The sequence below is a fragment of the Phoca vitulina genome, unplaced genomic scaffold (assembly GCF_004348235.1).
Source record: "Phoca vitulina isolate PV1807 unplaced genomic scaffold, GSC_HSeal_1.0 scaffold14, whole genome shotgun sequence".
Lineage (NCBI taxonomy): Eukaryota > Metazoa > Chordata > Mammalia > Carnivora > Phocidae > Phoca > Phoca vitulina.
The window spans coordinates 11373347-11399147 of record NW_022589717.1 but is presented as its reverse complement, the minus strand read 5'-3'; the positions used below and the strand labels follow the sequence as shown (position 1 = coordinate 11399147).

Below are 25801 nucleotides of genomic sequence, written 5' to 3'. Positions count from 1 at the left end.
ACCTTTAAAAATATTTCTAATTTACATATTACATATTTATATAATTATTTCCAAATAAACACAATGAAACAATTCAACTTAAGAGTTTTAATTTAAATGGTCATAATAATGAATTACTACCGAGAGAATGAAGTAAAATACAGTAGAGAAACTATCATTTGATATAAGGGTAAAAATCTAAAATTTTCTGAATATGTTTAAAAAAATGCAGTTAGGGTTCCAGTTGGATAACAAGCATTGCAAAAATTGAATGATAAAGAGAAAATTAGCAAGCCCTCCTACAAATAAGATTACCCTTTTCTTTCTTTTGTGTTGTCTTCTTTGAAGGCAGCATGATCCACTCAGGCAAACCAAAACTCCCAGTCATAGTTACTTCTCCCTCTCCCTCATCAGTCAGCTGACCACCTAACTAGGGAGGAAGTACCATCTATTTGCTTTCTGAATTGTCTCTAGATTCTGTCCTTCCACCTCCATTTTTAGTAGTCCAGTCTGTAAGTTACTTGTGCTCACTTGCTTCGTAGCTAGTGATTTACAACAACAGTGGGTCCCTTGTTATCCCAATTTCTTTTTTTTTCTGTTTTTATTGTTATGAGTTATCTCATAACATCATCTAAATCATAATGCTTTATTATTTGCAGCATTTATTTTCATCTTTTAATTATTATTATATCTAATACTGGAATAGACTCTTTAAATATTTTTTACTCCCAGGCAGACTGGGTGAGCAATGACCCAATGATTAGCAACTGCTCTCAAAGAAAAGTGAATATGTAAGATGAAGCAAAATAAAAAGTGTCTTCATCAATACAATATTCTCAATAGAAGTTTTTACATGGATTAATATATTTCCTTTAAAATATAAGTGCCCCTTTAGAAACACGAATTTAGTCACAGGTTAATATGAACTGCTTTAGTTTGGTGATAAATTTAAAAACCTCGTTTTCATCATAAGGAAATAAAAGTTTTGATTAATTAAAGAGAAAAGAAGAAAATAAAACAATTTTGAACAACCGAAGGACAGCTCTAGAGAACAGGGTCTGCCAAGCTAAGAAATGACAACTTCAAGAAGTCTACAATTTGAACCACTGGGGGAAAAAAATCCATTCAATAGAACAGATACTGAATACTAAAGCTTTACACGGCACCCCTTTAATCTTGATTTAAATTTGTGTGTTTAAAGATCATACTGTAGAAATAAAGAACGAAATTTCAAAGCTGGTTATGCGGTTACTATCCAACAAGGACTATTGAAAGGGGGAATCTTCCACTAGCTAAGTCAACCCAACAAGCAGAGCCCCAGGCCCTTACCAGAGCATGCCAGTTATCAGAAGGACAAACTGTTAATATTTATACTGACAGCCAGTATGCCTTTGGGGTAATCTATGATTTGGGGATGTTATGGAAACAAAGGGGTTTTCTTATGTCCTCTGAGACCCCAATCAAAAAAAGGACCACAAGTAAATGAACTTCTTATTGCTACTCTTTTACCTTCTGAAATTGCTGTCATCAAAATAGAGGCCCACATTACAAGGACTGAACTTGAATATCAGGGAAATGCCCTAGCTAACTTTCATGTACAGACAGCAACAATAGAATATATAAAAGTTGCAACTCAGGTTGCAAACTCCATTCTGCTTCAGCAAAAAATAACCCCTCATTGCCAGACTTTTGTCATCTTGATGTTCTTGTAACATAGCAATTGCCTGCTCCTGAATCAGAAAAAAATAAGATGGGCAAATAATGGCTGTAAATTAAATAAACAGTTGGTGCTATGGAAAACCCAAGATGATGGTTTTTCCTGGCTCTCTAGTAAACCCCAATTCTCAGTTTTTGCATTCCTTTATTCACCATGGTGCCTTTAAGGTGACTCAAATTATGAATAGACATTGGTGTAGCAACTTCTATAAAATTGTGCAAACAGTTTACTACCAACATGGAACCTGTCAGGTCTATAATCCTGGAGAAACTACTTTTTGTCCCAAGGGACCTCAGACTTACTCCTTCTCGTTCTTTTGAGCACCTGGAGCTGGACTTCATTCAGTTGCCACTTAGTGGGGGTTATCGATATGTACTTACTATTTTCTGTAAGTTTTCTGGATGGTTTGAAGCTTTCCCCTGGCACAAAGCTGACGCTCTCACAGTGGCAAAGAAATTATTAGAGAATGTGTTTCCCACTTGAGGATGACCTTCTGCAATCTCCAGTGATCAAGGCACCCACTTCACTGGACAAATCATATGAGCCTTAACGAAAACCTTGCAAACTTCTTGGAATGATTACTTGGCCCCATCATCCTCAATCATCAGGAAAGGTCGAGAAAACTAATGGGATCGTCAAACTCCAAAGCTCTACACTTGTTGAAACTACTGGACTCCCTTGACCTATAGTATTGCCTCTGGCCTCGCTGACTGTTCTCAGACCCCCTTTGGGAAACATAGACTAGGTCTACATGAGCTAGTCACTGTACACCAATTTCTGTTGGTATGCAACTTTCTGCCGCTCCCTCGTTGTCATGCTAGTATGGCTAGCTACTGTAAGTATTTAATGTCTTATGCTAAAGAGTATCAATAGGTTAAAGAAGCCTTCCCAGATCCCAATTTAAAGGATCCCTGTTTGTTGGCCATTGTCTGAAGTCTGGTGACTGGATATTCTGGAAACATCATCATCAGAGGACTCCTCTTGAGCGCCAGTGGAAGGGACATTATCAGCATTCTCAATCACCGACACTGCTGCAAAACTGGAAGACATTGAGCCTGTAGTACACAGCTCACAAGAAGGCTGTACCTGGCATCTGTAGACTACTTCCACCCAAGACACCAGATCAAAACTGCACCCTTTAACAGAACATGAAAGTTTTTCGTCTTCTCTTTCTTTTCTTTATTCCAGCATTGGCCTGGAAAGCTAATACCCTCATCCATATTTCCTAGACCATTGCTAATGGGGGTGACCTTCAGTAAGTCCCTTAGAAGTCTTTTACTACGTTCAACTTTTGTGACAGAACATCAAGTGCCTTGTTTTTTCCCTTCTCCAATTATAACTGTACTTATGCAATTAAACTCATATGCCTATGTAAATCTTTGTACAATCACACTCTCACATTCCCATGAGTATCTAGATCAGATCTGCTGCCCGATCACTAAGAGATCTCTCCAGCATCACCCATCTTTGCAAGGTACTCAGAACAACTCTTTATTTTAGGCTATGAGATCTACTTTCTGAATGTGCTGAAAACCTAATTGATCCCTGGGTTGAAGCGGCAAATGCATTAATCTCTATGAATGAATCCATTAATAGCACCTCCTTAACGAGAATGGTTTGTGCCCTAACTGGGTTTGTTTTTGTCTATGGTGTTTATCATTCTCTTTGGACCTGAATACCTAGATGACTGGTGCATAACTGAGCAATGCCTCTTAGGTTATCCAACTGTGCCCCGAATTTTTCACAAACTAACTAAGACATCTCATTAGTCGGCTCCCCTGAATTTACACCATCTAGTTAGAAAAGACCTCCCAGGAGGCGTTCATGACTCAGGATTTGCTTCCTTTGGCAGGGCCATACTTCCCTGGTTAGGGATAAAATGTAAATGAGAATATGATCAGAAACCTCTCCTTAATTTTTGAAGGTAGCATAGGATCTATTGCTAAGACAATAGCTACCCAACAATGATCCTTAGACTTTCTGACCAAGGTTGTTCTTGACAACAAGATGGCCCTCGATTTTCTTTTAGCTGAGTGAGGTGTCTGTGCTGTGGCCAGCACCACCTGCTGCACTTGGATTAACACTTCTGTGGAAATTGAAACTCAGGCATATAAGATCACTGAGCAAACCACTTGGCTTAAAAAGGTTACTCCTTTAGTGGGGTCTTTCTTTGACTTATTTGATTTTGATTGGTTTGGGTTTTTGGGGACCGTGGCTCCAAAGTGCACTCCAAACATTAAAAATACCCTGCCTATTATAATCGTAATAATCTCCCTAGTGTATTGTATTCTCTCAAAAGCCTTAAATGTATGTTCACAGCTGCTAACCACCAAGAAAATGATCTCCCTAAGACTAGAATTCCAGAAAAGAAGCAAAGAGAATGACAAATTTAAGGACTATGACCCTGGAACCGTGACCTATGGATACCACAAAAAGAAACAACGGAAGCTGCCAAGTGGTAGCTGAGAGTGGTGCTAATGCCTTAAATTTTGATCACATCTCTCAGTCAAGCTGACAGTCTGATCAAAAGGAAGGAATTGTTAAAAAGGAAACCACAGGTCCAAAATGGAGTCACTTCTGCTAAGCCCACATCACCAAATGGGGGCTTTATTCCTAACCTAATTGCAGTTTCAACCTTCCCCAGGAATGCAATCTTAATCAGTCAGTCTGGAATTTTCTGCTCAGTGCCAGTGAAGTAACCCACATAATAAGACCCTTTTATTCCCCAAAGGGAAGTGACCTTGCCTGAAATAATCCTTTATTTTGTTTATGACTCCCTTGTCTGGCTTTAAAAACCTTTCCCTTTCGGTAGCCCTTTGGAGCTTTCTTCTACTTGCTAGATGGGATGTTGCCTGATTTATGAATTGTTCAATGAAGCCAGTTAGATCTTTAAAATTTACTCTGTTGAATTTTTGTTATTTCACACTGCCCAAATTCGTTTTATAAGTCACATGCAAAAAATATCATTCTGTCAATTATTCAGTAACTCCAACAAACATTTATTTGCATGGAAATAGAAAGTTATTCAAAAAGCACATTGGGGATTGGGGGAAAAAATCAGGTAAATATATCCTAGTGCAATCATACATATATATTTTTCAATAGTAGGAATAGAGGGCTATTTGAGAGTTGCAAAGGGAAATGACTGGAACTCAGCAGCTGTGAGTTTTATTTCCTGGACTCTAAACCACCAATAAATAGAGAGGCAAAGGTGAACTGAGCTGATGAGTGGAAACCAAAGGCAAGTCAACTTGCATCTTGAGATTGTGCAATAAGCACTGTTTAAATACAACTCGAAAGCAGTCTGGAGTGTTGAGAAAGGAATGATTTCCATTTGGATACTGTATTCCATACTTTTGGTAATCAAGAATAGGGGTAAAGAGTTGAAAGTGATATTAATAATAAAATACACCACCTAATGTGCATTAGCATTGTTGCTACGCATTTCACATTTGTCAGTTTACTGAATTCTCATAAGACTTTTTACAGCTAAGTGTACTTCATATTTTACAAAGGTAAAGATCAAGACTCAGATGCGAAAGAACTTTTTGAAAAGATCTTCCCTGACTTTCTACAGCATTAAATAAATTTAAATTTGAAATAGTGATCATATGGTGCAGTGCTTTTCAAACACTTGGGCAATGATTCACAGCAAGAAATATATTTCACATTGGGACCTATATCACACATGTATTGGAAGAAATGTTTCACAAAGAACTGTTTGTTTTTACCATGAGTGATGTGCTTTCATATTCTTCTACTCTACATTTTTTCTATTCTATTTACTTATAGTTTTGTTTTTATGTTCTCATCTTAATACATTGACTTACTCTCGTGACCCACAGTTGGGTTTTGACCACAAATTTGATTATTTCATTATCTGACCATTTAATTATTTAGTATTTTCCTATAATTTCTTTGGTTCTCAAGGCAAACTAGAATTTTCATGAAGGCAGATATTACTACCATGCATCCTTACCTCCCCTCATTGTTGGACCTTACTATAGGTGTGTAATTCAATAAAATTTAATTTTTATGTCTGAAAATTGATAATCTTGGTTAAATGGAAGAGTCTGTGATATGATTCCCAAAAAGGGTAAAAGTAAGGGATAGGAGGCACAGGTCTAGGGGAACAAAGTAACTTGTAGTTATAGCTGTCAACATTTCATTGAGAATCATCATTCCTGTGTATTCGATGTCCAAATAGAGGAAATACCTAGTCCTATCCCTTGTTGCTTCATAAAATGAATTTCTGTCCAGATATGTGTAGTCTGAACTCAAGAAAATCAGTTACATAAACCACACACGAGATTACAAAGCACATTTCTTCTATATTACCATTTAGCTGTTTCAGACTGTAATTTCTGAAAGATTCATTCAGATTATTTTTACATTATAAAAAAATCTATACCTTAATTTATACTTTCTTCTTGAATAATGATACCTATCTGTATTTTATTTTTTCTTACGATTCCATTGACTTTAAATATGAAATAATTTCTGTCTAAAATTTTAGATAAAATGTTTTCCTCTTATTGCTTGAAGGCGTTCATATCCTGTGTACAACTTCTCAATATCATTCCTTGTGGACCCTTGCTATTACTACAAATCAAAAAAATTAAAAAGAAAATATAACATTAGGTGGAAAATATATATATATTTAAAATATTCATTGTGGGTATCATGAGAATCATATGGAACTAAATGCCTACTTTCAAAAGTATAAATATCGTGAAATCCTTTAAACCTAGCATATGTTTCTTCGAATGAGACTCAGTTTTGAACAGATGTCCCCTTAGACCTGTTATATTAAGACTAAAATTACTAAATCAGCATTAGTTGTTTTTAAATTTAGGGCCATATTTTGCCACTGATTTTTATTCAAAGCTCCCACAGGCGTCAGTGGAAGATCCATGCATGGAGAAATGGCATAATATGTATCCTAGCTTTATTTATTTCATATGTATACAGCAGTATAAAATAATATATTACATTTACACTCATTTTACTTATGTATTGTTATAGCATTCACAGTAACAAACACTATAGTTAAGATTTAAACTCATCTTTTGTTATAATACCCTGTTTTCACTCACAGATAACTGTCTCAAAAATGTGTTTAGAGCTGAAATTCCCTGCTTACTTTCAGCTCTATGATGTACGGCTATATTGGAAGTCTGAGTTCTGTCATTCAGATATTTTTGAGTCTCATGTGAAATTTTAATATTTGCATCGTTAATGCAAAATTTTCATGCAACTCAAAAACATCTGGAGTGTAAAACTTCAAACTAAGCATGTGACAAATTTTCAAGAAATAAAAGTCATTTTTCTAATTTTACAAATACTTAAAAAATAACAGTGTTTAGAAATACATGCATGCACACTAAAGGTATTAGAATTTTAGTCATATTATTGCCTGCAATACTCTGGCGGCACCCATCTACCAGCATCCTCATAGAATGCTATAATCTAAAACCTATGCCAAGTTTTAGAAGAAAAAAAATACTCTATTGAACAGTAGTTTCACAAATTACTGTATAAGGATTTTGTTCAACCTAGCAGAGGGAAATTCCTGGAAGAGCTAACAATATATAAAATAATTTTACTACTCCATGGCATAAAAAATATGGAATTTTGTCATTTTCTGTTTTTCCTTGTTAAAAAGGAACATAAAAAGGATGTTAAGTGCAAAGCCTTTACCACTACAAAATTGGAGTTGAAAAAGATAAAGAACCCAAGAAACTGCAATATGAAAAATATAAGATTTTCAGAAAAATTATCAAGTATACCAATGTTTTAAATATTTTTGACTTCCTCGGGTATTAAAAGCACACATAGAAATATGAGGGTGGAGAAAGAAAACCACATGAAATGACAATTAACAGTGCTCTTATCAGTCAGTACCGTAATTTTCTTTATCCTGCCTAACATTTGCAACATTCTGAGTAATTATATTAAATATTACATTTACTCCAGCAAATAATTTTTGTAAGGTGAAATGGTACAATGCATATACAATTATTAAAGTTTTTGTTGAGAATTGTGAGAATTTTTGTTCCTCCTCTTGTTGGAGAAGTAGGAGAGTTTCTACATTACAAATCTGATGGCAAATTATAACACTATTAAGAAAGGAAGCAAGAGGATGAGTAATTAAAATATTTAAATCTTCTACTGTAGTACTTAATTTGCAATGTTTGATAAAGGCATTGCATTTAATATCTTCAAAAAACAGAATATACATGTTTCCTTTATATTTCCCAAGAAAGATGATACACTTATAGTGACACCATTATGTCTGTTAAGTAATTCTGATGTGATATTTAAATATTAGATGTAAAATGATTTCACAGAATTATGTTCACAAGGTAAAAATTAGAATTTTACATGTGGATAAAATATCTCTAAAAATTGTCTTTTGACATACCTTTGAAACATTAAGACACTGTTTCCACAGGAAATTATTTTGACATTTTTACTACTCTAAAACTAACCATGTTATCAAGGAGTAAATATCATGATTATTCATTTTGGAAATAATTAATTGATGAAATATTGTCTAATAATTTAGATATTATTTTCCTTTGTTAAATATAAAATGATGTAAGATTGGATATTAGGATGACTAGATTAAACAAAAAATTAATCTAAAATTCCTTTCCATGCTAATCTAATAAATGCTTACTTGGAAACCTTTGTTATTAGTGGATTGCATTTTTCTGTTTCATAGTCCCCCCATCAATTGGTAGATAACATTTTAGCCAATTTGCTAAAATTATATCCTTACTCTATTGTAACTTCTGATTTATTCTGGATGCAATAGATAATTGATTAATAACTAAACATTTAGTATTTTGTTTTAAATATTTTTCCCACAAATTAGGTAAAATTTCCTTGTTTTTTCTTGTTTGTTTTTATAGATTAATGATATAATTTAAAAATTTAAATGCAAATTAGAAGAACTCTTACTATGACATAAAAAAACTAATGCATAAATATATGGCATAAGAAGTTTGTTCAAGGGAGATTATATACAATGACATAAAGGGCTAAATAATTAAAGAAACTTTCTTAAGGTTGAATGAATGAATATAACCGTAATATATGAAGTGAGTATATCCTCATTTTTAATGCATGTGATAAGGCAGATGGATGTGTGTTTTCCCCCATAATTGTAAAATGATGAATGAAAGGTTTTAATTAAAGCAGAGTGATTCAACAAGAAAATCATTTTCTTGTTTAAAAAGCAATTACAACAAACAGACGCTTTTCCAGCTAAATTATATAGAAACATATCCTTACTAAAATAGTCTATCATTCAAAATATTAATGTAGTAGTGCCAGAAGTTTGAGAAAATGTTACTGCTGCACTGACGTGAATGCATGTGCTTTTTGTGTCATATGTGATGGATTAGTTTTACATATTTTTAAAGGGTCCCCAAAAGGCTGGAACATTATACATATTATTTCAATATATAAAATGATTGGGATTATGACATATTAATATCTATAATTTGATAGCAGTCAAATGAGTGATGCCGGAAGCCACTCAAATATATACATATCAAGGACATATAAATATGTGTATGCATTTTAATGTTAAATCAAAGGAAAACAATTCCTATTTAAATGACCATAAAATTGGACGGGAAACATTTGTTATGTGTTAAGTTTTAGTCTGTTCTTTAATAATACAGCACAGCTCAAACTATCGCCGAATTCATAAGATCAGTTGACAATTAAGGTAAATATTGCCAAATTGATCTGTAATTTGGATTGGGCAAACATTCAGATATGTTGAAGGCTTTTTTAGAGGGGAGCTATGAGAATTCTGTTTTTTGCTAAGAAGATTATCTCACATTCTCCGATTTTTCTCTCTTAATTTCTCTCTTAGTTAAGCAATAAACAACAGCAGGAAAAAAAAGAAAAACATGTAAAAGAAAGGAAAATGCACCTTAATGAATTTAATAATTAACTTCATTGACCTAAAAGTAAGAGTCAAGCTTAATCTTTCAAGGCTGACTCAGGAAGAATTTCTCTCATTAATAAAACACTAACTATATTTAAGCTATAAAACTCTCGCATGTAAGATAATACTAAAACAATAACATACCATGTTTCTATCTCCAAATTTATTTAATTTATTTTAAATTTAGAGATCCCTTATATCTTACAGTTACTCTTTACCAGTTTAGATATTGATATATCTCTATATATTCATATAGAGTTATAAATAGATTTTATATTCATGTGTTATTAGGAGTCACAAAACTATGCAAAACTATGTAAAATAAAATTCTGTGTGAGTGAGTTCTATGGTTGAGGACTTCTTAAAATAGTAATCTCAATGACGTATTTTACATCACAAAATGTACAGACACCCAGTGTTTGTTTTTGTTTTTTTCTAACAACAAATACAGGTGAATTTATAGATTCCTTATAAAAGCTTTAAATGATTCTAAATTCAAAGCCATAGAAATAGAATCGAAAGAATGTAGATTGTTAGAGATTTTGATATTACATGTTCAGTGCTCTTTTGATAACATCGACAGCTATATCTTTGGCATTGAAAATTCAGTACGAGTTCTTGACAAAATTTTGTAGCTTAGAGCTTCGTTTTCTTTTCAACAAGGAAAAACAGGGTTGAATAAGATATGAAAATTGGGAGGAAGTTATTAATGATTTTTTTTTCTTAGTAAGTTTATCTTTGGGACCCTGAATTACCTTTTACTTTACTGTATGATGTGGACTGTATGAATCCATTTAAAAACCAACTGAGTTGTACCACATTTTAGGAAAATTATATAATATAATATATATATTTTATATTTATTTAGAAGCTTTGAAATAGTACAGTAAACACTTTGCAACACGGTGTATAAACTACAGAATGTCTTTGATATTTTGTGGGTCTTCAGAATACAACATTTTTAAGAACCCACAGGTGAAAAGAACATAATCACAGTCTCTCTTGTAAAGTTGGAATAGTTTGGGGAACACTTGATCACACAAAAATAATATAAAACAGTCAAGTTTAAAACAGTGATATTGCATTTATAATGCACAAATTTCCTTTATCTTTATGACTGGCTTCTCGTGGTGAATATAAACATCTAAAGGGCTCAGTGACATTTGGAGAGAGAAAGATATATAGTGCTGTAAACAGGCACACACTGATCGGAGAGGCAAAATCAGTTGCCTCTAAAGTTTCTACAGTTCTGCACATTTCAACTCATTTCTCAGGCCTGCTGAGAGCAATTAGGTCCTATAATTGGCCACGACGACTCCGCCCGCAATCTAAAACTCAGTTACACACAACTAACTGGATGGCCAAGATAATGAAGTTGAAAAGTTGATGCTTTTGTTGGTCGACTTTGTGCAAATCATGCTGCTTCAGGTAAATCCTGTAGAATTGACTAGCATATCCTTTTCCGTGCTGTGAAAAAGAAAGAAAAATACTCTAAGAAAAGGAGCCTGGGTTTTGGAGTTTAGAATTGCATGTCATTTTAAAAAGAAACAAATACAGTTGGAAATAAGTTGTGTCCCTATACCAGACCCATGTAGTGTCAAAATATTTCAGTGATGACCTTGGTTTCTAATAGTTATAGAGAAAAGTTGCTCTGGTGCTTGGCTTTCTAAAAATTACAATTTTGATATTTTGAAAAATCAGTTTCACGTGGGAGATGTATACTATATGTACCAACCACGAGTAATGTGGAGACTAACCTTTTAAAGGGACATAGAAAACAATCCCTACTTCACTACTTATGCAGGATCAGAGTATAGGAAAAAATGTGTGGTCCTTAAACATTCCAGAACAATCCTTTATAATATCTATGAGCAACTGGTTATACGTCTAGTTTAATAAATTCTAAATTATATATATATATAAAATCAATATATAATACAGAAAACTGTACCAGAAAATGTTTATGTAATTAAAAAATTAAAGGGTGCTTCACATTTTCTAGGTTTACTTTATCTCATCTTTGAAATTACGCAAAAACCAAATCTTTTTATGTTTACAAAATAAAAAAAAATCTAAATGTATCCCCTAAAAGGAATCAGTTTTCTTATAAGGAAGGTAAAGGTGAAAAGAGAAAAAGATATTGAATTTGGCCAAGTCTTATACGATGTATTGAATTATGAAGTAGAATTTCTAAATTCAATCATTTAGGTTTTATGATTTTAAGTATTTTATTTATTTATAATGATAATGGTTATTTCTTCCCACCTATCGATAATCTTTATATTTGGCAATGAGCACAATCAGAACAGAAACTGTACTCCTAGGTCAGTATCTGACACATAATAGATATATGATAAAAAGGTACTCAAAATTGTGCACAATTGTGATAGAAGGCAATTTGGTTGTGTAAAATCAACTATAATAAAATTATATATATATAGAGAGAGAGAATTAAAAATTAAGAACTACTCTAAATAGCGTAACTGAATTGTTTCAATCTGTGAATAGTTGGATTTTGTTTGTTTGTTTTCGGGCTTTCTTTATACAAATAGAACATACTGGTCAGTTCAATTCCTCGTCTATGGTATTTTTCCATTAATTTCAAGTAGATTATCTGGTTATATATTTTTCTTAATTTATTTCCCTGATTCTCTCATTTATTTCTCCTCACAAGCTCAGTTTGTGACCAACCAACCTAAGATTTCTTCCTTAGGCCACGGTTTAACAGACACATCAATTAAAATTGTAAAAGTCAGGCACCACCATTGACAGAAATAAAGTTGAAAAGGAATATATGCATGTACTGTGTAGTAACTAGTATTGAAAACAATCAAAACATATTTTGTTTTGTAATAATATATAACAACATGAATTATAAAATGAGTTAACTCTAACGCAGGACTACATGGAAGTTATTATAACTTACCTGGTCATAATGCTACAGAGAATATTCTATAAAAGCAAATAGAAATTTGGTCTTTTTAAATAATCAAATCCTATTTTCCTATGTTGTTGAATTCAAATTCCCTGTTTCATGATAAACTTGAGTATATCTGATTTAAATATATTTGGTTTATACCAATCAGAATTTAAAATTCTTCAGTAAATTCAAATAATTAAGCACCATAGCAATTCAGGTTCGTAAAATGAATTGGACAAATAATTACAGTGACCAAATAATTTATTGTTCAACCTGAAAAATTGTGTGAGTAAAAGGGAACACTATCAATAATTACATAAGACATAATCTTGTGTTTTCTTGGACAACCCAGGAAATATGAACACCCCATAAACAATACCACTTTTCTCAAATTAAGTTAGAGATATTACTTACAGGATGAAGGTTTTTTCTTAAAATACTCATTTAGAGGAAACTAATTTATAGGAAACATCTCGAACACTTATAGTTGGAGGACAAAAGAAACTCAAGAGTGACCTATCTTCAACCTATAATTTATTATGTGCAAAAATTAATATGCTGAAAAGCTACATCTTAGTATAATGCAGAAATTAGTCAACCCGATATATATTTAAATCAGTAAAATATTTCTAATTAGGTTAAAAGATTACTTATGGGAAAAGCTATTAGCATGGATATGATATGTTCCTTTGATTCAGTCAAAATACAAAAAGAAATTGTATTATTAAAATAGTTCAGAGTTTTAAGAACACAGAAGTTTAGCACACATTATACTTGATATCTTAAAATCTAAACACAAGCTTAAATGCATATTTTAATTACTGCCTAGAGTTACGGGTGTGCTGCTTTTATTTAAAGTGCACCTCTTCCAGCAGTTGTATGAATAAAATAATCGCCTTTTATTAAATTATCTTCTCCCACCTATCTGTTAATTCAGAAATGCAAATCTGAATGGGACAGGTGTTAAGGGCTCAGGTTGAAGATCAGAACAAAGTAGGACGAGGAGGAAAGATTTCCTCCATTTCCAAAGCAAATTTCACAAATGTGAAGTACGACCAGACAAACTAGAGGAAGTGAAATATTACTACTAAGTTAGAGTCACAAACATTTTGTTTCAAGGCTTTTTAGAGCTAGTTTGAATACTGAATACTCATTATCTTTGGGGGCTGTCTGGGTTAATGTTGGACAAGTAGCACACAAATATATATATATATATATATATATATATATATATATATGAAAAAGCAATGTTATTACATTTTAGAGTCAGTGCCAAGGACAGTTACTGCACAGTGTTAACTGTTAAGTCTATGCATTTGCTGAAGCATTTCAGGCTCGAGAGAATGGGTCAAATACATTGAATCTCTATGCTTTATGATGTATTCTACATATGTTTCAGAATTATGAAAGCATACTTGAAAATTTTCTGCTTTTTCTTTTCAATTCACAAATGCATTTTTCCCCCTAGCTACTCATCAGGATAGGTAGGGAACTGGTCACTTGATAGAGATGAAAGATTTTCCTTTCAGTCAAATCTAAATAATAGGAAAAGGACTGTTAGTATTTCTTTTTACTTCTACTTATTCATTCACTGCCTTTATTCTTCATAGTGAATCACAAAAATCTCACATTTAAGACATTTATCTCATTGTCTGAACTATGGATGAAAAAATCACTCTCAAGGGAAAAGAGATATTCAAATATTTACTTTTTATAGTTTAGCACATATATGTGTGTATATATTTAACACATATGTATGCATATATTTAACATATTTTTTGATGAAAGTTCCAGGATGCGTATTTTTCCTCATATTGTGGAATCCTGTAATTGTCTTCGATAATTTGTAAAGTACGATATTAAACTTTGGAACATTTACAAATTCTGTTTGATGACTATAAGCATGTATGTTGCAAAAATAATTGTATAAATATCAGTACTGATATCCTATTTATACCATGTATAATAGTATAATTAGCTTGGTGAAAAATAATTTGGTATAATATATTAAAATGACATTGTAATATTTGACTATTAACATTTCTATACTTGCATTACAGGAAGCAAAATACCCTTCATACTTTATGACAGTATGAACCGCAGGAGCTAAAGAAATATATAAACATATGAAGTGACCTAACCTTATTTCTGTGACTGAAAGAAAGAACAGCCTTCAAATATCCCAGATGACTGAGACTCCATGGCAGTGAAACACTTCCAGAGGCTGAGATCAGTAACCTACTCCAGAGCACACTCAAATGTTTAAGGAGCCTCCCAGTCAGGACACTTCTTTATATGTAAAGTGAATTTAGCAGACAAGAGTTAAAGCCCATTACCCCTTACAGAAGTCAGAAACACCTGCCCTCTGTTCCCTGAGTAAAAGCATATCAGAAACTGAAAGATCGTTTAAAAGCAAGCCTCCATTAGAGATCTGTCCAGTTGAATAATCAATTCTTTTAACTTTCCTCTATCTTATTCTTCAGCCATTTTTGAGGATTCTCTTTCAAAATCTTGCTAATTTTTTTTTTTTCTGTTTAACTGTAAAGTCCAGCAATGAGCATAGTAGTGGTAACTATTAAATACGGGTTGCTGCTTGATTTGTCTTTTATCTCCCCCCCCGAACAGTATTAGATTTGTTTTTATATTTTAAAATATAATTGTACATGGTTCATATTGTAAATGTTTTCCTTTTCACAAAAAAATGACAGGTTTTAAATTTTAAGTTATATATAATGAAAAAACGATTAAGCACTGTAATTTATTATGAATTATAAAAAGACTGAAAGCCTTCTGTTAATATAATATATGTTGTCTTTTGTCCAATAATACTAGCTTAGTGCAGCATGAACTTGAATTCTTACATTTATTTCATAATATGCACAACATCCTCATGCTAAATTTTGTTTTTTCCTCTCATCAAACAAAATGCTTTTTATTCTATCTTGACAGAGTTAAGGGATTATAGAATATATCTAGAAAACAAGAGTTCATCTGGAGAAAGTGGCTCTCATATATAAACTTGATTAGTGTTTTAGAAAGAAAACTTTGTGAAATAAATGACTCAAACAATCCTTTAGAACATTCATGCCAGAAATATATAATAAAGCCAAGTGTTCAGTTTATATGTGTATGTAATGATTACAATGTAATTTGCAATTAATAAATATTTGTTAAAAAAAGATAAATTCACGGGTATTTGAAGAGGTAAGAAACTGGTGAGCGTAGTTTTGTGGTAGAGACATTGACATCAATGAATGAGTAAAATGGATCTTTTCTAAGAGAGGAATATGTTGAACATATTCTTTTCATAGACATTCTAGCTTTCGCAATTCCAGCACCCTTAACTACTATTAAGAAGAAAACCACTGCCTGTCATTTCCATCGTTTAAATTGACATCACTTAGACCAAATTCCTAAACTGGAGCCTCATACCTAATCTAAATGCAGTTTCAACCTCCCCCAGAGATGTAGTGTTAACCTGTCAGTCAGAAGAAGCTTTTCGATTAGCAATTAGCACCAGTGAGTCAGACACGAGTGCCCTCTGCCTTCCCCAAAGGAAGATGAGGTAATCTGCATGTTAAGACCCCTTTCTTATCCCCCTAAGGGAAAGCAGCCTTGCCTGGAACAATCCTTTCCTTTTGCTAATAACTCTTGCCCCACCTTCCGTCTATAAAAACCTTCCGTTTTGTAAACTTCCTCAGAGGGCCCCTATATTTGCTAGATGGGATGCCGCCCAACTGGTGAATCATGTAATAAAGCCAATTAGATCTTTAAAATGTACTCGGTTGCAAATGGCAAGATTTCGTTTTTTTGATGGCTGCATAATATAATGTATGGTGATTAGCATAACATAATAAAATAAAATTTAAAAAAAATGTACTCGGTTGAATTTTTGTTACTTAACAATAGTGACCGTCTCCCCTAAGAATCCAGTGTAACCAATACTGCTCTATTTTAGCTGTGATAAAGACCGTATACTAATTTGAGGCTATGGATTAAAAATAAATTAGGACTCATTTTCTCACTAAGAATGGTATGTGCAAAGAAGGAATTTATTTCGTAAGCTGGAATATGCCCCCCAAGATCAAGTAGAGTTGACGCACTGTGCAAAGCCCTGAATATACTATCAGTGAAAATTTCAGAACTTATTGCTCAAAGTTTGTTTTCAAGCTAAACTTTATTGTTAGTTAAAAGACTTAACAACCAGGCGCCTGGGTGGCTCAGATGGTTGGGCGTCTGCCTTCGGCTCAGGTCATGATCCCAGAGTCCTGGGATCGAGTCCCGCATCGGGCTCCCTGCTCCGCGGGAAGTCTTCTTCTCCCTCTGCCTCTCTCTCTCTCTCTCTCTCTCTGTCTCTCATGAATAAATAAATAAAATCTTAAAAAAAAAAAAAAAAAAAGACTTAACAACCTTGAAAATAGGAGCTTCTATTTGGCCAGAAGTACATTCCACAACCGTGACACTATACCATGGCTCTCACATAGCTTTGTATGAGGAAATGAATCCCCTGAAACATCCTGGGTTCCTTCTAGATAGAGGATCCATACGTTTTTATTGATTTCTATATACTTGCATGTGTTTGTGTGTATGTGGGATGTGCAATTTAAAATCACCTTCGCCCAAAGGTGATGGTACATTTACAACTGGTTCACTAGAAAGTTTCTAGTCTGTGGGCTACTGCAACCATGTCAACTACCACTAATATTTTTGACAGGGTAGATGTACAATAATAGTAACTCAATTTTGTTTGGTTTAAAAATCTTTAACTCTAATTAAGTAGATTGATTAAGAGTGCTTTGAACTCTACAGCAAAAACCATTGATAGTGTATCAGCTCCTTTAATTAGACAATACACGTTGATTATTATCATTATCTAAATTGATTTAAGCAAGATAGCTAAAAACACAGTAATTATGCATAATTTTTCCATCTAAACACAAGAATTGTCAATATTCTAAATATCTGTTTTTAGGGGCGCCTGGGTGGCTCAGTTGGTTAAGCGACTGCCTTCGGCTCAGGTCATGATCCTGGAGTCCTGGGATCGAGTCCCACATCGGGCTCCCTGCTCAGCAGGGGGTCTGCTTCTCCCTCTGCCCTCTTCCCTCTCGTGCTCTCTGTCTCTCATTCTCTCTCTCAAATAAATAAATAAAATCTTTAAAAAAAAAAAAAATAAAATAAAAATAAATAAATATCTGTTTTTAAATGCTAAAAACATTACACTTTTAAGTTAAAATATTTGGGAAAAAGTAAAAACCTACTATGACAAAGTATTGCATAAAATTTTATAGATTGAAGGGATCTATTCCAAACTCACCTAGAAATGAGGAAAATTATGTCTCAGAAGCTTTACAAATTTTCCCTGAAGGGGGAAAATAATAGGACATGACCCTACTCAGCACACTCTGGCCACTCTTATCAGGCTCTCTTTGATGAACAAAACCACCTTGCCTCATTGGTGTCTTAAAATCAAGTTTGGAGACGGAATTAGTTTTTAAATGCTTCCACCCAACATTGGTATATAGTTAGGCAACGGAACTCTAACATACGTGGCCCTCTATGTTTATGATACCATTGAAAATTTTCCTGGAATCCTTTATCATAATCCACTAAAATATGAACACTGATTTTTTCCAGAACAATTTGAAAATCACATTTTTTACACTGGCAATAAAGAAATACCCTTGAAATTTTTTTTGAAGACAATCCACTCAATTATCTGACTTTAATAATGACAAAGAATACTTTCATTCAAGTTAGACAAATACTATTATTTTGTGTATCTAAAATTCTAACATGATATCCATATGTTCCTTTAAAGAATAAATGGTTCTTCTTTTTTCTTTGAGAATTATGAATGATAACATTTACTGACATTTAGACACTTGTATTTCAACTAGTTTCCTTCCAAACAACATTATAAGGAGATCAAATTAGTTATTTCCCTGTAAGGTTGAAATTAGCATTAATTTTCAAAGCAGAAGACATGAAAAATGCCTGAACGGCATTGGTCATTCCTACAGGTATAGGGATCTTATGCGTATAGATCTATCTGCAACACACATCATTGTACCGTGATATTAGATCAACTATTAGTGATGTGCTCAACTTTGTCTTTTATATGAAAACCAAGCATAATATCCAGCAAAGATAGGAAAAACTTAAAAAATAAATGCATAAGAACTTCATTTAAAAAATACATAGCCATGTATCTATTTATTAACCACTAATAACCTACTAAACAGGGATACAATTTCAAAATAACTTAAACAAAGCCTTAGATAATTAAGCCATGAAAATAAGTGGAAAATCTTCTGGATTGGTAAATAAAATACTTATAACACAATTTATACAAGTTTATTTTCAAGAAAGACACACACAATACACACGACTTAGAAACTGTGTGTAAAAATATGGCAGTTTATTTAATATTCTTAACGATCTGATTTCCCCTAACATAATTCAGTTGCTTCTATGTCAAAACAAATAGCATATTAAAAACAGGAATTGCAGCCTCAGCGAGGGGTTGGAAGGCTGACACACTGAAAAGGGAAACCTGACCACTAACACTAAAACAGGTTAGGAACCCCAAGACTATGTATAGGCTTCCAAAACCCCTTGAGTGAGATTGGCAGAGGAAATACACAGTGCCCAGTTACATTTGAATTTCAAATCAATAATGAATAATTTGCTAGTATACATATGCCCCATGCAGTATTTAGGTGTCATGACTTTTATTTGCTAAAACTGGCAACCCTACCTTAAGGCATCTGCTTCATGACACTGGTTACCACTGAGACAAATATTAACAGTGTTCCCTAGAAAAATGTTGCATTATATTTTCTAATTATTTTATAACACTGTAATTCATATATTTTCTATGTATTTCCATCTAAAATCATTTAAAATTAAGATATTGATTTTTTAATTTAAATTAAAATTTAAAATTCAAAAGAAGAAAATATATAAATATATAAATAAAATTCAAAAGAAGATAGAGAAATGAAGCTCAATTATCTACAATATAATTTCATATTTAATGAATTAAATATCATACATGGATGCAATCTTAATTGTCATTTATTTCTTTGTATCAGGATTAAATTTTAACCTTGTTTTGAATGAAATCTTTGTTTTTGTGAAATAGATATAGCATATTAGATAAAATGTTCTTTCTTCTTTTGCATAGTAAACATAATTTTAAATCCTTCACTCTAAAATCTAAGCTTATGTATACATTTTCATTTTAGTTATCCCCTAGAAACTCATTAAACCACCTCCCCCTTGCCCTTTCAATTTAACTTATCATCAGATAATTAAAGATTTGAAAACTGATATGCAGGGCACCTGGGTGGCTCAGTCAGTTAAGCATCTGCCTTGGGCTCAGGTCAGGATCTCATCCTATGCATTGGGCTCCCTGCTCAGCCGGCAGCCTGCTTCTCCCTCTCCCTCTATTCCTCGCTTCCCCGCCCCCCGCTCCTGCTCTCTTGCTCTTTCTCTCAAATAAATAAATACAATCTTTGAAAACTAATAGGCAGTGAGCCGAACTCATCTTAAAAAAATCACAAAAATGCTAAATTGTTGAAATAAGATCATATCATGCTTGTTAAAGTTTAGTTAAGTACTAATTAAATGACAAGATTTGGATCCTTAAATAGTTGTATTACATCTCATGACTTTACACTTTGTGTTTACATAGGATTCATCTTAATTACTGTAAATATTTAAACATGTAATAAATAAAAGTCATGCTATACACTTACTATTTATGAAAAATATCACAATAAATCTAGGAAAAAATTCAAATTTTAAATAATCAACCTTTGCTGAGGCCAGTAACAGATTCTGGTTAAATAGTATTGACAATGTATGTATATATATAAGATACCTATAACATTATTAAAACATGATAAATGCACAAATCTACCTGCTTATTTAATAAAGTTCTCACACACAAAAAATCAAAATTTGGTCTTATTCAAAAAAAAGTATTTGAGATATTCAGTTGCCACAAGGCCATAGAAAAATAACTAAGAAAACAATCTGAAAATAACTTATGCAATAGTGATGATGAGTAAAAATACCAGACACTTAAAAATTGTTACACTGGAACCCCCAAAACCTAAAGGAAAGTCAGATAAATTGCCTATAGCCATAGTTATCCTGTACTATGAATAATCTCCTGTCCCTGCCTATAAGCATGTGTTACAATGGATTTCCATTTATGCTCATGTTTAATTACCTTATATTTACTTAATTTTTTACATATATGTTTGTAAATGACACGCAACAGACCATTAAAAAAATACAGACCCTGATATTATGACCTGAGCCAAAATCAAGAGTTGGATGCTTAACCAACTGAGCCACCCAGGCACCCTGAGGCTTAAGTAGTTTTTAAAGAAAAAGTGATCAATCAGAAAAAAAAAAGAATAAAAGAACTAATATAGTTAAGGCTAGAATAAAAAGGACATGGAAATTATGGAATGTTGAAAGATGATGAAATCAGGGAACAGTATGTTAGGAGTGGAAATGGTTAGGTTTGGAGGGTTTTTTATTTGTTTTGGCATTAAGAGATTATTATAATTATATTAATTTGTGTGAGTCGGGAAGATGCCTACCTAGATAACTAAAGAGAAAAGAAATAGCACTTGCTTTCTTAGCTTTAAAGATGTTTCATTTGTTGATTCATTGATGTAGTCTACAAGCATTTATGCCTGTTTACTTTGCTCCAGACAAAATTCTGGGACTTGAGACTCTAAAGTGAATACACATGGATTCTGCTTTAAAAGATTTAACAATCCAATGGTAAAAACAATTGTTTTACAAGATATTTTAAAAATAGCAATCATGGGGCACCTGGGTGGCTCAGTTGGTTAAGCGACTGCCTTCGGCTCAGGTCATGATCCTGGAGTCCCGGGATCGAGTCCCACATCAGGCTCCCTGCTCAGCAGGGAGTCTGCTTCTCCCTCTGACCCTCCTCCCTCTCATGCTCTCTGTCTCTCATTCTCTCTCTCTCAAATAAATAAATAAAATCTTTAAAAAAAAATAGCAATCATGTATAAAAATCTAGAAGTTACAAGAAGAATGTGTATCTGTCTTTGTCTGGAAAGGCTTCTTATTAAAGGTAAAATGAGTTGAATCTTGATTGATGAGTAAGAGATGGCCACACTGATGTGGTGAGGAGTGGTTTTGGAGATGAGAGAGATGCCAGAGGGAGAATAGAATGTGTCAAAGCACAAGGACCTGGGGAAAATGGTGTATTGAGAAGCTGACAATCACTGAATGACATGAAGCAAAAAGTGTAGACAGGGTTTAAACAAAATAAACTTTTAAATCTAGTGAACATTATTGTGGCCACAACAGGGAACCTCTCAAATTTTTTAGAGGAGACTATTGGAGTCAAATGCCTATAAATATAATTAATACTCTACTTTACAGTAGAAGCCAGATGGAAAAACAGAGGGGTCTTCATTAATTTTGGTGAGCTGGGCAGAAAGGACTGGAATTGGGGAATGCAAAAGAAAGTACACCTGTGTCTCCTCACAGAGCCCAGCAAAGACTCCAGGGTTTATACTTTACATATCTAGAAATAGTTTGCATTCCATCACCCTAAATCTCCCAAATGTAACAAAATATTTTGCAATCAAATGATTACCTGGGTGTTTTGGAGCTGATAGCTCAATACTAAGGATAACTGTGAAAGAAAAAGTGGTAAAAGGACCTATTCAAAGAAGAGATTCTGTCCCAAATCTCAAGCCTCGAGTAGTATCAGCAGCATTATGAACTAGGTACCTATAGAAAAGCATGGAACATTTTTTCCCACACGTTTTAACAAAGAAAAAAACAAGGCAGATAATGATCATAGACTAACATTACATTTACTTTATAACTGTGAAACTAATTTTTTTATTAAAATATAGCTTCTGGTTTATTCTTTCATAGAGAGACACAAGTAAATCTCATCCTGGGAACATCTGGTCGGCAATTCACAGAAATAGTGAAGACACAGGGACAATTTTAATTATGGCATTTAAAATAACATATTTTAAGTGACTAAAGGTCACATGCATTTGATCAGATCTTTCCTATCTAAAAATAACCCCAGCCTACAAGTATTTTCAGTTATCACCTTTCCTTGTATCTACTTTTCACTTCCAAAAATATTAAATGTTAATTTAATAAAGTATACATATTTCATCTTTCTCCGTTTTACTGAAATGTACTTTCAAGGGTGTTCCTAGTTAGTTATTAGTTTTCCAATCAAAATGCATTCCCCTCTGGGGCGCCTGGGTGGCTCAGTCAGTTGAGCTACCCACTCTTGGTTTTGGCTCAGGTCATGATCTCAGGGTTGTGAGATGGAGCCCTGTGTAGGGCTCAGCGCTCAGCACGGAGTTTGATTGTCCCTCCCTCTCTGCTCCTCCCCTTGCTCACGCTCTCTCTCTCTCTCTCTCTCTCTCAAATAAATAAAATCTTAAAAACAAAAACAAAAACAAAAACACATATTCCCTTCCAGCACGCGAACTTCAGTAGTACTATAGTGGGGGAGCAACCATTTCCCAATCATTTAGTCTGAAGATTTCAGAACCATCCTGGATAACTACTTTGTATCTTTTATTGCTACATCGAGAATTCTAATACTTTCCATTTGTTTTTTTTCAAAATTTCTCTAATAGTAATCTTTTCATTGTCATTCTCCACCAGGGTCTTATTGCCACAAAGCCTGACAACTGCAATAAAACTCTGCTGATAAAAAAAACAAACCCAAACACCACACAACACATCCTTTCTGACTCCCCTCTGAATAGTGTCCAGTTTCTTAAGCCTGGGATTCAGATAGGGAATGGGTTACAAATAAATGCTCCCTCTAGAATCAGGTAGTCTCAAATAAAAAGTCTAGCTCCCCCTCACTAGCCATCAGACCACGGACAAGTTACTGGACATCTTTTTTTCTTAATTTTATAATCTGTAATTGGGCCAGAATAATTATTTCATTTGGTTATTCTAGGGCTTATATGTATTAATATCTGAAAAGTTCTTAGAATCACTAGTGCTAGACTGATAATAAGTTCTTAAAAATTGTTAGCTACTATTACTATTGGTATTATTATTTAAAATGAGTCTTGATCTATCCAAAACATAACTTTCAAACTTTAACTTCCACTATTCCCCCTGGATTTATGTTATAGATTTGGCAACCTTTATTATTCACTTCGTATGTATTTGCTCTCTAGTTCCACACTCTTGTTCATTCAACTCTGTACTCCTAGAACGCCTTTTTTCTCTATCAGTTAAAATCATTCAGATAGTGCTCCAATAATGGCCCCAAAGTAGAGTTCTATAAATCCTTCCTTGGTTACACTTTAAGAGATCTTTTGCAAAGATAGCCAAAGCCATTTATTATAAAAAGTAAATATCTTGTGTATCTGTTAATGAGATGAGAAGCTTAAAGTAGAATCATTGAAAAACAGTGCATTTTGAGAAGAGAGAAAATGCTTAATTGAAGTTGACATTGCGATTTCATTCACAGATATGTAAATGAAAAAACAATTAAATCTGTTTTAAAATCTCATTTTTTCCCCCTAGTTGGGCAACAGTACCCTTTAGTGCAGGAATTTTCACCATTTTATAAAAAAATGAGAGATTTTTGTTTTCATATGAGACATGCACATAAAAAGAAGAATATATAATGCTGAATTATAATCGGACACTAAAACGTAGTTGTTAGGGCTATTATTATTCAGGCAAAATAGTGATATACATGCAAAACGGACCTTGCACGCGGGAGATAAAAAACACACGGACTCATAAAATCATGAGCAGTACACAGAGAGCCCAATGAATAAACCATAAACAGAAAGTAAAGTTTGGATGTTTTTTTAGGCATTTCTCCAATAAGCTTGTGACACCATTTGCTAGTTCTACGTGACTTTTAAAGACAAAGTTACAAAAACATAAATACACAATGCTGAGAGAATTAGGTTTATCAGATAGTAGGATTTTAGTGAAGAAAAAGAGGCAAAAAAATTTTTGAGCTTCTGCATGTTCAAATACTGATTTATGGCAGACAGATATCTTTCATATATCTAATAGAAAGACTCAATTTTCACATAGTAACAGACTGTTTTCATTTACTCTATGTGATGATCTTTGGGTGTCTGTGTCTCCCACACAAGGATGTCAGAACTGTTTGGAGTAACAATGTCCTGTCTAAGGCCAGAATTTACTCTAATGTGCTTGTACAATCGACGAAATGCAGCCTATGTCAAACTAGATATGGGCATCTATTTGTATCACTTAAAAATTTTTTGGCCTGAAGAAATTTAAACAAAATAAAGAAAATTCTTTATTTTCAAATATAATATGCTGCTTCTTTTACTGAAATAAGAATCTGTCATCTCAAAAGTTTATTCTTTGTCAGATTATTTTTACTGTTTGTTGTACATGATCAAGTATCTTTACTCATTGTAAATACACAAGTTAAGTAAAATAATGAGAACATGACATTTTAACAATTATAATTGTGCTTTGTGACTAACATCACCATAAAATGAATACAACCCAGTCTTTGCGGGGCATTATACCTTTGGTTCTATTCAATCAGTTTCACTGGTTTCACAGATGAAAAAGGGATACTGTACTTTTAAAACATATGTATTATGTGAAAGAATATATACTGCAGATGTAAAATAGTGATATATCGTGAAAAGAACATTTGGAGTCTGATTTTTCTCTGGGAGTAAAAGAAAGCATAATTAGTTCTATTTAAGCCAGGATTTTAATTTTCTCCATACTCAGGCTGATGTCATTGTTCCAATTTTAACTGAATGTATGGTTGCCTTGAACACTTAATGAGTGCTTCCTTTGGGCCCAGGCACTCATTGCTTCAGATATGTTAAATAATTTAATCTCTACAATGAGCTTTTGAGGATCTATGTCACAGATGAGGTAAATGAGTTACAGGAAGGTTAAAGAAATTACAGAGGTCACACAGCTAGTAACTGGCTGGATCAGTATCGGAACCCTGGCAGATCGGCCCTGTGACAGGAGCTCTTAACTATACCACATCACATCTCTGATATGAGGACAGATAAAAAGTCCCCCTCTTGTAATTATGTAGTGGGCTACAAGTCCAAAGGAAGTACACACATACCATAAGAACAAAATCAGAAAGTGATATTTGCTGAAATTGAAAATTTCAAGTTATCATAAAGTCAAAATG

The 25801-nt window shown here is 33.3% G+C and overlaps 1 protein-coding gene across 2 annotated transcripts in view; it reads right to left on the bottom strand.

The window, feature by feature from the left end:
- The window catches only part of PCDH10 (protocadherin 10), a 60889-nt gene that overhangs the window by 8049 nt on the left and 27039 nt on the right, over positions 1–25801 (bottom strand). Inside the window, exon 5 of one of the 2 annotated variants that reach the window (XM_032412854.1) lies at positions 4672–11129. The exons of the other annotated variant lie outside the window; for it this stretch is intronic. Within the exon in view, the coding sequence (XP_032268745.1) occupies positions 11110–11129 (20 nt within the window). The 3' untranslated portion in view covers positions 4672–11109. Of the gene's footprint in view, positions 1–4671; positions 11130–25801 lie in introns of those variants that run through there. 2 annotated transcript variants of the gene reach the window in all.